The 12,583-nt window shown below is 40.0% G+C and overlaps 1 protein-coding gene and 1 long non-coding RNA gene across 2 annotated transcripts in view; both read right to left on the reverse strand.

Moving 5' to 3' along the window:
* LOC116690514 (uncharacterized) overlaps positions 1-12,583 on the reverse strand; it is a 60,602-nt gene that overhangs the window by 2,957 nt on the left and 45,062 nt on the right. The window lies entirely within an intron of this gene.
* Positions 518-12,583, reverse strand: part of lrrc4cb (leucine rich repeat containing 4C, genome duplicate b) — a 45,602-nt gene continuing 33,536 nt past the window's right edge. Inside the window, exon 2 of the mRNA XM_032517512.1 lies at positions 518-7,113. Coding sequence (XP_032373403.1) covers positions 5,191-7,086 — 1,896 coding nt within the window. The 5' untranslated portion in view covers positions 7,087-7,113 and the 3' untranslated portion in view covers positions 518-5,190. The remainder of the gene's footprint in view (positions 7,114-12,583) is intronic.

Raw genomic sequence — 12,583 nt, forward strand, 5'->3', positions numbered from 1 at the left:
GGTCCTTGTAAATTCTGGAGTGGGGTCTATACCTACTATATCTGTAAAGTGTCTCGAGATACTCTTGTTATGAATTGAATTGATACTATAAATAAAATTGAATTGAAATCAGGCAGCCGTCTCCTGGGCCTTGGCCATGTGGAAAGCAACAAACTTAAAATGAAAATTTCCAAACCGGCAACTGTCAGCAACAACTATGTTATTAAACGTAGCCAAGGTAACGTGATCTCGTGAAGTGCTTTCCCAATCCCAATTATACCCATCTGAGCCCATGTGGCCTCACACATTACCTCACTTTACACCTGAGATCAATTAAGTCTCTGAGTCTTAAGAATTTAGTCCTCAGGGCTCACTTTGGGATTGGGCCAATATGTCCTGCACTGACTTGAGCGTGTCTCCCCCATCTGTACCACTGTCTTTGATAATTATGTAACCAGGCCAGATTGTTTTAGATATTTCACGAGTCCTTTATAGCGTCAGGTATAATGACCCAGGGTTCAAATCGGGTTTGGGCTCATAATTTCCTTGGAAAGGAGAGTGAACATTTTTATACTGTTTTTTTTTTTTTTTTAATTTTTGTATTCCTGCTGAAAATGACTTGAAATGTTACTTGGTTTCATTGTTGGATTTATTTGAGACATCTAAGTTCATATGTTGCTAAAATTGCACTTTTTTGCTGTAGGATTAAAGGGAGAAGAGCTTTGATTTTAAACAAGAGCTTATTCATTATTTTACTTACTACTGTTAAAAAAAAGCAAAGACAGGCGTTCTGTCTGTCATTACCTATGTAGCACAAGGCAGCACTGTAAATAAAGGAATGCAAGTCTGTCCTCTGTTCTGCTGTTGGGATATATGTGGCGCTGTAATGTCTGTAAATCCTTGCACATGTACGCAATGTTCCGTACCCTTATCTCTAATAGCTATTGTTTTGCCTGGCCAGCCACTCTGATTAATCCATAACATAAATTTAGAGTTTACCAAATTATACTTAGATTTGGTATGTTTAAGTTATTAGTTGAACGTGATCACACAGGAATGTTGATGGTACATCATACACCCGTCATGAATCATTAATTCTCTTCCTGGAATAGTCGGACTGGCTGGCCAGGCTCACAGCCAGGGTGTGATTTGTAGAAGAAGAAAAAAAGGGGCCGGGGGGGGGGGCACAACAAAACAAAACATGCAAGAATTAAATCCCCCTTTAAATATCATGGATATAGTGCCACTCGGCCAGCCATGCCAAAACACTTAATTTATGCACTTCAATATTCAATAAAAATATAATCTCAGAATGAAATAGCACAACAGGAAACATGGTGCGTTAAAGCCGGGGAGTCGAGTTCATTTCTTGGCAAAAACAAAATACATACCCAGGAAACGCTTTCTTGGGATTTTTTTAAATCCAAGGCACAATTTTTTTCTTAGACTTTGTTGCCTAAACTTAACTGTCATCGAGACACTCATACATTCCCTATTTACTGTGCTTTCTGAGCTACATCGTTGATAAAGACAGAAAAACAGTGTTTCGGTACAACTCTGCACAGCAGACACTCGTCTGCGCGTGGCTGCTCCATGCTGCTTATGTTTCCTACGTGCAGGTGCCATTCTTTCCCTCTCCCTCTGTTTTGTTTCACGTTCGCAGCTGCCTGGACAACTCTCCATTGTTGAACTGGTGCACGAAGAGTAACATCTGTGCAAGTTAAATTTTGTAATTTGCTCGTGGACATATTTTATCACGCTCGCGAGATATGAGAAATAATCCTGACGCCGCAGTAGCGTAGGCTTGTATTTTTAGGACTGTGACAGTGGATCCAAGGTTCTGTGAGGTTCTTTGTTCATCATATTGATTCAGCGTACAGAGCAGGAGTAGCATATTGTGCTAATGGTAATGAAATTCTCAGGTTTGCCCGTATGAATCAAATGATTCTGTCAGACAGATGGAGAAATTCAAATTAGTGAAAAGAATCGGACTTCCCATGTATAGTACAGAAAGATGACTTCCTTTTCTTTTGAGAGGGATCCACTTCCCTCTTCTGACCTCATAAAATAAGCTACAGCACATTTCTTCAAAGCACATTCTTCACAGTTCAGCATTCTTGGAGCTGCTTAGTAATCCTTTTTCTTTGAATATTTCTGTACACGTGTTCATGTGCAAATGGGACAATGAAGGCAAAATGGTGACAACTTGTCTTTGAATAATACATACTATGAAATCTCTTGGAAAAAAAGAATTTCAATTTTTATTTGTATTCATGTAGAGTATGAACTACAATCTCAGGTATCAATAATTGAACATCATCCTCAGAGAAATTAGTTGGACTCCTTACAAGCACAGTCTCTTGTTTTTTTTTCTTGTTTTTGTTTTGCTTTTTTGATTTTTTTTTTAACAATTGAAGCACATGTAAAATTATGATCAGAAGATCTTTTCTTTGCGTTGTGTTTTTGAAAATATTTTTTTTTGTAGAAATTGAACCATTTGATGATTATTCTCTCCAAAAATGAGAGAGAATATTCACACATACAGTAACCCTCCCTATACATAGACAGTTGGCAGAATAACACACACGAATATGATCACCTTGGCTTGGGGTTTTGCACAAAAGTCAAGCTCACTCTGCTGGTATTTCAAGTCCAATATTCTGCAGGTCAGCCTTACTGTAATTTCATTCTGGCATTCAAATATCTCTCCACATAAAGCCGTCCTGTTCAAGGAAATACCAATACAGAGATATTCCATTCATTCTGGATAACTCACAACCCTCTTCCACATATATACTGTATATATATTAAAAAAAAACTCAAACTTTTTTTTTTTTTTTTTACTGTAGCCAGCATTAACATTGAATCATTAAGCCACCGAAAGCGTTGAAAAGGAATTGAGCATTGAAAAAGAAAACAGTGGAAAGGGAAAGAATGGTTCACTCTATGACGTTACCATTTATGGTACTATTCTCGTCATTCACTCTCAATGAAAGGCATGAATAGCTCTCAATTGTTCCTTCTTCACTTACACTTTAAAATGTCTCTACCACCTCAACGGACACGACCGGTCTTTAAATGTATATTTGGCTTCCACCATTATTGTATTGGATAAAAGAATACATTTAGAAGACCGACTGATGAGAAGCACATGCATTTGTGTGACAGTGCTTTATTAGGCTATAAGCTGTGGAAGGTGTCTTGACTGAGAGGAAAATTAATAAGGCGAGTAGAGCTACTGAAAAGTTATGTTGAAATTTTCACATCATGCAGTAATATTTCATTAGAAATAACAGAAATAGTGTGTTTGCCCTGCAAAGGTGACGTCACGTGTGGGTCCAAATCCCATCAAAACCATTTGTAAATACAGATTCCATTATGTCAAATTGGTCGATAATCTGGCACATTTGTGAAATCTCCTGTTGGAAATTAAAATATGCTTGTTGCACAGGGACCAAAGCAACAGGCATATCTACCTCTTCTTACTTTCTGCACAAGGTCACTGTTTCCATGGCGACAGTGTGATGGCTAGTTTTGCCTCCTTAGTCCTTATATTTTTTCACTCCACTCCCTTCATATCTGCAATATATCTGTTTGAAGACCCCTCGTGACTGTTGTGGCTCCGGCTCCCGCCTCCCCACCAACTGTTCTTCACTTTTCATCCCTACCTCCCTCTTCCTTAAGCCTTCCTCTTTGAAGACTAAATGAAAAATCAAAGCGTAAACAGACTAGAGGAGAGACAATGTTTTGATGGCCTATAAATGATGCAACATCAAAGTGTGTGTGTTTTTCTGTGACAAAAATGAGACTGAGCAGGGGTCGCTTCAATATCAAAGGCCTCCACCCTCTGTTAGATGTTTGGCACAGGGATAGTGGAAAAGTCTCACACTGTTTTGTTATCAGCTTTCCTCTGTTAGTCTGCAAATGAATTGCTGATACAGATTAATGAGATCTAACCCATCTTCCCCTTATTTTTTTGCAGGTTCCTAGCTGCTTCACTGACTATGTTAGTCCCGTCTGCGTTCGTCTGACAGGGTCACACTACATTACAAAGCAGCCTCATTTGCCTCTTTATGTGTATAACAGATGGACTATCAGCGCCCAAGCTCGTGTGACCCTGGGGTGATGGCAAGGTAACGGGACACTGAGTGGACGTAGATCATTACTGGGTTAACAGGGATGCTACAGACTGCATCCTTATGCTCCCCTTCATTTTCCCAAGCAATATTCTGCCGTCGTGCAGCACATGCCGCCAGATAAAGCGAGACAAATGAGACATGGAGAGGGGTGAGAAACGTGCCTGAGCTAAGTGACAGAGAGACAATCAAAGAAGCAAGAGGACATGGAGGAAATGAGAGTGGGGCGAGAGCAGAGAGAGGATTGACAGGGAAGATGGAGAACTCAGACATGGAAGAAGAAGAGAGGAGGAGTAGGAGAAAAGTAGTAAAGGTTGAAGTGTGAAGAAAAGGTAGGAGGAGGAGTGGGAGCAAGAACTTAATCTTAATTAAAGTGAAGGATGTATGGCTGTTGTTTAGGAGCCACAGGGGAAATGCACAGCTGCTCTTTTTGACTGCTTTGCTCCTCAGGCATGCTGGCTTCACTGTGATATCACCCAGAGCTGTGTTATTAAGAGATCTCATTTTGTGATGAGTGACAGTTAGAATATGATGGCAATAAAAATAAACCATTTTTTTTTTTTTGTCTTCATAAACCTCCTCCAAATTAGACTTGGTATGCTGAACAACTAGTAAATAAATGTGTAGAAATACTAAAGCAATTCCCCTCAACAAAACACATTATTAGGTAAAATCCAAATATTAAAGTAATGGCATTGCATTAAGTTTAGTTTAAGGCCAATGGCAGCGGTTTCCAATGAGCTGCATTTCATACCTTACATATTCACTTTAAGAAAACCATTCTTTCCCTTTGTGCAGTGTTACACAGAGAGAGAGAGAGAGAAATAAACTGAGCTAAAAAGCTATCACAAATTGTTTTTCATCATTTAGCCACTAGACATACTTTTAATAAATAATCTTTGTTTTTGTAAAGACACTTGTTAAAGTATCATATGTTGTCCATTTGCCAAATGCTGATTTACCAACGTCAACTCTGTCAAGTCAGTGTCATTTTGACTTCTTTTATCTTCACGTTTTGGTCCATTGTATGCCAAGTATGAAACTGCTGATACTGGATGTTTATTTAAATTCAAGATCAGATTTGGGTCTCTTGTACATTGTCTTTTGAGCAGGCTTGAATCAGTAAAGGTTCCTGTGTGGTTGAGCTGTGTATGGTACTGAGCATAGGAGCATGGTGGTAAGTGTTCTTGTAGGTGTTGTAGTGGTTGTAGTGCTCCAGAGGGGGCAGGGTTAGGTGTCTCTCCATGGCAGCGACACCTGCAAGCTCTTCTTCAACTGTAATGACCTCCATGGAGGAGGCAGGGCCATCAGAATCCTGCTGGTTATGTTGCTTCCTCATCTTGTAGAAAATAACCAGCAGAACTGCAGCCATAAGTGTGATGGCCACGAAGCAGCCTATGATAATCTTGGTGGTTTTCATCACCTCATCTAGACCATTGAGGGCTCCCTCTCCATCCAGATCAAGAACTGGAATTGTATAAGTCCGCTCTGTGGTCCGTGTTGAAACAGGAGTCCCTTTTGTTGTAGAGGATGAGACCCAGCCAAATGGGGGAAGTGGCGTTTGGCTATCATCCCCCGGAGTCTCAATGGTCTCCACGGTGACTGTGGTAAAATAGGTCACTCCGCTGTTTTCCACAGAAGTGACATTAAGCACAGCGGAGGCAGAAATGTTGCCTGCTGTGTTGCTTACCATACAGGTGTAAGTCCCAGTGTCCTGCATTGTGACGCTAGTGAAGTTCAGTGTCCCATCATTAAGTACAGACAAACGCACCTTATAAGCCCCATGTGTCACCAAAGAGCCATTTGGTGTAAGCCAGCTGATGGATGTCAGCGAGCTGGTACGACATTTAAGCTCTGCACCCATGCCTTCTGTAACATTCAAGTCACTGGGTGGCTCCACAATGACAGGAACATCACACTGGAAATAGCTGTGGTCCAATTCCCCAATGTAGCGACCTTTAAAGACTGCAGGAGAATGGCAACGGGCGCAGCAGCTAGTATTGGCAGGTACTGCCTCCTTCAGCCACCAGCTGAGCCACAAGATATCACAGTTGCAGTTCCAAGGGTTGTGATGGAGGTGGACCCGCTCCAGGCGATGCAATGGTGTGAAGAGGTCATGTGGTAGAAAGGTAAGGTTGTTGTGAGCTAGGTTGAGCTCGACCAGTGACTGAAGATCATCAAAGGAATTCCTCTCGATTGTTTGGATCTGGGCATGCATCATCCACAGCTTTTGGAGGTTCACTAAACCTAAAAAGGAGCTGGGCTTGACAACCGAGAGCTGGTTTCCTGACATTTCTAGCTCTTCAAGTCTGACCAAAGGTAAGATATTGGGGATCTCCTTGAGGTTGCACATTCCCAGGTTCAGGTAGCGCAGGTTGCTCAAGTCCTTGAAGGCTCCGTCAGAAATGTAGGAGAGACGTTTGAGCTCACCTAGATCCAGCCTTCGAAGCGAGGGGACCCGGTTGAAGGCATAAGATGGTATACTTTCGATGGGGTTGTTCCTTAGCCACAATTCCTTCAGCTTAGACAAGTACTCAAATGCTCCATTGGGGATTGTTGTGAGCCGATTATCAAAGAGCTCCAAGGTGTTGAGACTGGCCAGTCCATTAAAGGCGCCAATTTCAATGCTGCGGATGTGGTTCTTGCTCAGCTGCAGGATCTCCAGATGGCGCAGATGTTTGAAACTGTCCACCTTGATGACCTGGATGAGGTTGTCCTGGAGGTTCAGGTAGCGAGTGTTGGTGGAAATGCCATCTGGGACGTCCCGCAGACTGCGTCGGGTGCATATCACTTTGCTGAACTGGTTGCTGCATGAGCAGACAGAAGGACAGGTCTGAGCGCGAACCAGCCCAGCCACCACCAGGATCTGGAGGGCCAAAAGCAGCACAAAGAGGGGGTTGGACAGCGCCCCCTTCAGCCTACGACCTCTCATTGTCTGGCGCTGGAGGGAAGAAATCATTGTGTTCAGCATTCATAGTTCATCTGCTGTTCGTGTTCTCTGCAAAAAGAAGAAAACAGAGAAAAAAATATTCAGGAACCACATTAATTAGTGAGGAGTACATAATGGATGTTGCTGTAGTGAGTTCAAGCTATCAATACAATATAGTTTTTAGTGCTAAATTGACAGAAAATTGATAAAAGAAATTCATAATATATTTCTAGACTTCACAAAAGCTGATGCATCTACACTGGAGACTGAAAATGAAAAGGAGAATTTAGCATTCTGATTAATTTCTTGTGAGCCCCTTCCTTATTGGAATCCTAAGCCTGGAACTATTTACTACACAAAGCCTTAGTCCTGAATAATTTACAAGTTTACCATCACACTCAATTAATGTGGCCCTGCACTGTCACAAACAAATCGTAGTTTTATTTATTTATTTTTTTAAAGATCATTTTTTTGGGCTATGCCGCCTTTCATTTTTGAGAAGACAGCTAGGTAAGAAAGTAAAGAAAGAGGGGGGAGACATCACACAAATCATCACAGGTCGGGTTCCAACCCTGGACCTCTGCTTTGAGGCATAAACCTCTCAGTACACGTGCGCCTGGTCTACCACTGACCCAACCTGGCCACACAAACAACTCACAGTCTTAGTGCCAATGAAAAATGTGTACAAAATATACTGTATGTCCATGTTAAAAAGCAATACAAACTGAGAAATGCATTCATACTGTACACTGGGAAAAAGAGGAAGTTGAGCGATTCTTGCCTGATATTGTGCTGTGGCTTATATGTTAAACATAACAATATATTACCAAACTCATTGATGAATGTTATCCAGTGACAAAACAATGAGGGTTATTTTTCACTATCTCGACTTTCTAGTCAAATATTCTATAGCCTTTTTATTGCCTTTGGAATTATTTATCTGTGATTCATTTTCTGGGGTTTCAAAAACAGCATTTTTCATTGATTCATGATTAATGTGTTTTTACCCAAAGCAGTACTGCTGTGCTGTTTACGTTTCATTACGATCCAATTTATTGTCACAGCAAAATCCCTCACAGATACCGTGATTCAAGTGTGTGAAGTGGCCTGATATTGCCCAGAATTTACTATCTCCCAAATCAAGTGACTAACAAGAAACTCGTTCCTCTGTTATCTTAGATTAGATTAAATTAGATAAGATTAGTCCATTCTGCCAAAGTGTAAAAGAATATGCCTGAGTGTGCTCAAGATAAAAATAGACCAAGACACTCAGACACATCCAGTAAAGCCTGTACCTCCTACTGCCACACAACAGTGTTGATTTGTTGCTATCATTCCTTATCATCTCCTGCCCACAGAGATGGTACCTTACATATAAATCAATATATACTGTATTCCAAACATATTACATATGCTGTGAAATTATAAAATGTGACAGCATTGTGTCAGACTGTGCTATTAAGTAATGCAGACACCATTTTTCAGTGCAGTTATTAATGCCTTTGCCAAGAGCAAAAGCACTCTTGCCTTGTGCAAGAAACATTAACCTTGCCTACTGGGTCCTTTTCATTTAAGTATTCTCCTTGTCTCTTTTCAACTCTTCCAACTCAAGTTATCTGTTAATCATCTCTTTCCATCAACCCAGGAGCCAAAAGCCAGTATATTATGACAGGTGTTTTTTTAACTGTAAAAATTGTGAACTGAGGGGGAAATGTTCTTCGGTGAGGATGAGTGCCTGGCTTAATCAGTAGAAATGAACCGACATGTGGCTAGTTTTTGCACCAGCAAAGGGTGCCACGCCAGCCATGGTTTAGGGAGGCTGCGGAGAGACAAGCCTCTGCTGGGGAATCAAGTAGAATTAGGCCTCCCACCGGCAGACGATCAATTTATCTGGCTGGAATTACAACAACCCTATGCTGCCACCTAAGAGAAGAAGCAGTCAGAGATGGCAAACCCACTGATTGAATATCAACTGTCAAAAAACATCTCCGTTTGTATTTCCTCTGGAAGGCTTTAGGAAAAACAGTAAATTCAGCAATGAGCATGCTGCTCGACCACTCATAGAGTAATTATAGCGTTGGCCACATGCCTTCTTCATAATTTGTTTTTATCTAAATAAATTTTATCAGCATAGAATGCCTCATTACATGAAGGGATTGCAGAAGAAGAATAAAAAACCAGCTCCAAACATACTTCCTCCCTTTGTTGGTGCAATACTGCATGGATTAATTTCATGTAGGCACGCTCAAACTGTATTCATAGCTACTGCTTACATCTAAAATCCTGCCAGCAACATAAAAAGACACCCACCCTTACTTTTTCTGCTCCTGCATCAGCAGCCACTGGCATTATGATTGACACCACTGTGATTGCCAAATGTATTTGGTCTAATGAGATTGTTGGGAAAGTGCTACATACTGTAGGTCTCAATCTGGATACACATAGCAAGAAGACTGTAATATAAAGCAGATTATTTCAGAGCACTTAAACTACAATGTCACGTGATTAGAGTTGTGTAAGTGTTTCACTCTAACTAGCCAAATCATGTTAGGTTGGACATTCCCACACACCAGGGAAGCAAGCTTGGCAGTCAATGGTGCAAATTGCAGAGTGTCTAGCACTCAAGAAATTAGGAAACACCTATAAAAAAACCTCTCTGTTTCATAGTATTGTGGTATGATGATGAGAATAAATATGTAAACACTGTTCCACACAAGTCGAATAGAGGAAGATAAGACATCTTTGATGGTGAAATTTAACAAGAAATGTTGCATTATTGAACAACTTGCTTTGCAGTCACAATTATATTTTCATGTTTGTCTTAGCTTGTTGGCACATTAAACAATTCCCCTCAGAGTTGTAAGAGGAGATTTGCACTGTTTTATGTACAATGTGAGTATTCCAACCAAGTGACAAGATGGCAGACATCTCAATTTGCAGTGTTACTATCAGATAAAAAAAGTCACATGTTCAGCAGTTAGCATGCTAATCTTATGTGTAGCACAAGATTATATTATATACTGATATTATCACAATTAATACCCAGTGTTATTGACACTCTACATCCTGGCAAAATTGAACTCGCTTAATATACCCTCGGGAATCACAACCCCCACCCCCGCCCCACATCCCTGTAAAACAGATATTTTACATTTTCCTACATTAAATGAAATAATACACTATAATGTCTAAGTTACTAGAAAGAACATGACATTTTTTATTGATTTATTTCATAATCAATTGTGATATTTAATTCACATTTCTTATTAAACAATAACACATTGTTTATTAGTGATTAGTCATTTGCAGTTGGCCCAGTGAGTGTGAAACTGATAGAGTGGGTAAAATATGAAGCGATATGAAATGTGGCAAGTCTCATCATGATGGAGAAAGAAGCCTGTGGCCACTTAGAGGGCTGTCTGTTGAACTGAATGTCATCTTGCTAATTCATTCAACACATTACTGATTCATTACACTTGCATAAGTTTGTCTTGTTTTTACCTTGTTTGTGATGATGTTGTAACCTCACAGGCCATCTGGGTTTTACAAGACCTGCATACAATGTGCCTATACCAGATACAAGTAAGTAAAAGGTTTGTTGTGTCCGTGTTTGAAATTATGACATCTTGAAAGCTAATGAATATTTTTGCATATAGTACATACAATAAATAAGTACCTAAGCAACAACATAATACAAGGGAGATTGTTAAAGGTCCTATGACATGGTGTTCTTTGGAGGCTTTTAAAAGACCTTAGTAGTCCCCTAATACTGTATCTGAAGTCTCTTTTATATAGACCTTAGTGGTCCCCTAATACTGTATCTGAAGTCTCTTTTAAATAGACCTTAGTGGTCCCCTAATACTGTATCTGAAGTCTCTTTTATATAGACCTTAGTGGTCCCCTAATACTGTATCTGAAGTCTCTTTCCCAAAATTCAGCCTTGGTGCAGAATTCCAGCCACTAGAGCCAGTCCCACAATGAGCTTTCCTCAGTATGTGCCATTTCTGAGTCTGTAGCTATTGATGAGGAGAGAGGGGGGGCAAAGTGGAGGGTGGGGGAACGCACATTAATGTTGAAAAATCTCATAAAGTGAAATTTCCATGCCATTGGACCTTTGAAAGATAAGGCTATATCTAAGGTAAAGACTAAAACCAACGCTGAGCTACTAGTCCATCTGTCAATACTTAATGACGTTCCCACTAGATCGCCATTATTCAGCCCAAAGCCCCATTTTTTACTATTGAACACAAAAATCTTTAAAAAAAGGTCACGGATGCATAGTTTCATTTTGTTACACAGACCCAACACAATCCTAAAAAAGCTGGGCGCTGTAGTTATCTCACACAGGAGTAAATAATGCATTTGTTGGTGAGTGTTTTTGGCTATAGAATAATACACATTTGGTGCACTAGTGGGTAAGTAGAATTGACTCAAAATAAATTACCCATGTTTGTTGTAATGAAGCAACACTGTAACTCATTTATGTTTTCTTGTTGTTTTTTGATAATAGTGGAGCACAGAGGGACAAGAAACACATTTTGGCTACACAGAAAATACTTATTAGTAGCATCACTTCATCGGGATTTGTTGAGAAAAAGAAGAACAGGAACAATATAGAATAGTGCCAGCATTAACATTTAAATGGTTTAGAGAAAATCCTAAAAGAGCTTAAATGATTAGTCAATGAATTGATTCGTTAATCAACACAAATTTAATTGGCATTATTTGAGTAGTTTTTCAAGCAGAAATGTCAAAACATTCTCTGGTTCCAGCTTTTAAAAAGTGAGGGTTTTCTTTTCGTCTGTCACCTGAGATGGTAAACTGAATATATTTGGGTCATGGACTGCTGGTCAGATAAAAGACACAATTTTAATCACATCAGGTTGGGCTTTACAATGGCAATTTAATAATATCTTATAGACAAAGTAATTATGGATAAATAAGTGAGAAAAAAATGGCAGAATAAAAGATAATGTAAATGTAAATGTGCTGTATTTATATAGCGCTTTTCCAGTCTTAACAACTGCTCAAAGCGCTTTTACATCTACAGGAGACATTCACCATTCACACACATTCATACACTGTGGCCGGGGCTGCCGTACAAGGTGCCACCTGCTCATCAGATAAACAATCATACACATTCACACTCCGATGCGCAGCACCGGGGGCAACTCGGGGTTCAGTGTCTTGCCCAAGGACACTTCGACAATGACTGCAGGGGCAGGGATCGAACCACCAACCTTCCGATTGGCAGGCAACCGCTCTACCACTGAATAATAACAGCCTTAAAAAGATAAGCTGCAGCAGATTAAACTAACAAGTAGATATTGTTTAATTTTTCATTTAAATCTTACATTTAGAAAATAGCTCATGTTGGCCCAGTATAATGGTTGGAAAGTTTTTACAGGCAAATTTATACAATTAGAGATGAAGTTTAAGGAAATCCAGTAATAATCAGTTCAATATTACCTAACAGCAGCATTGCTATTAGCTTCCAAACAATGTGTGCTGGGGTTCAAAATCTGTGTGCACCTTTATG

The sequence above is a fragment of the Etheostoma spectabile genome, chromosome 1, assembly GCF_008692095.1.
Source record: "Etheostoma spectabile isolate EspeVRDwgs_2016 chromosome 1, UIUC_Espe_1.0, whole genome shotgun sequence".
In the NCBI taxonomy this organism is placed as follows: domain Eukaryota; kingdom Metazoa; phylum Chordata; class Actinopteri; order Perciformes; family Percidae; genus Etheostoma; species Etheostoma spectabile.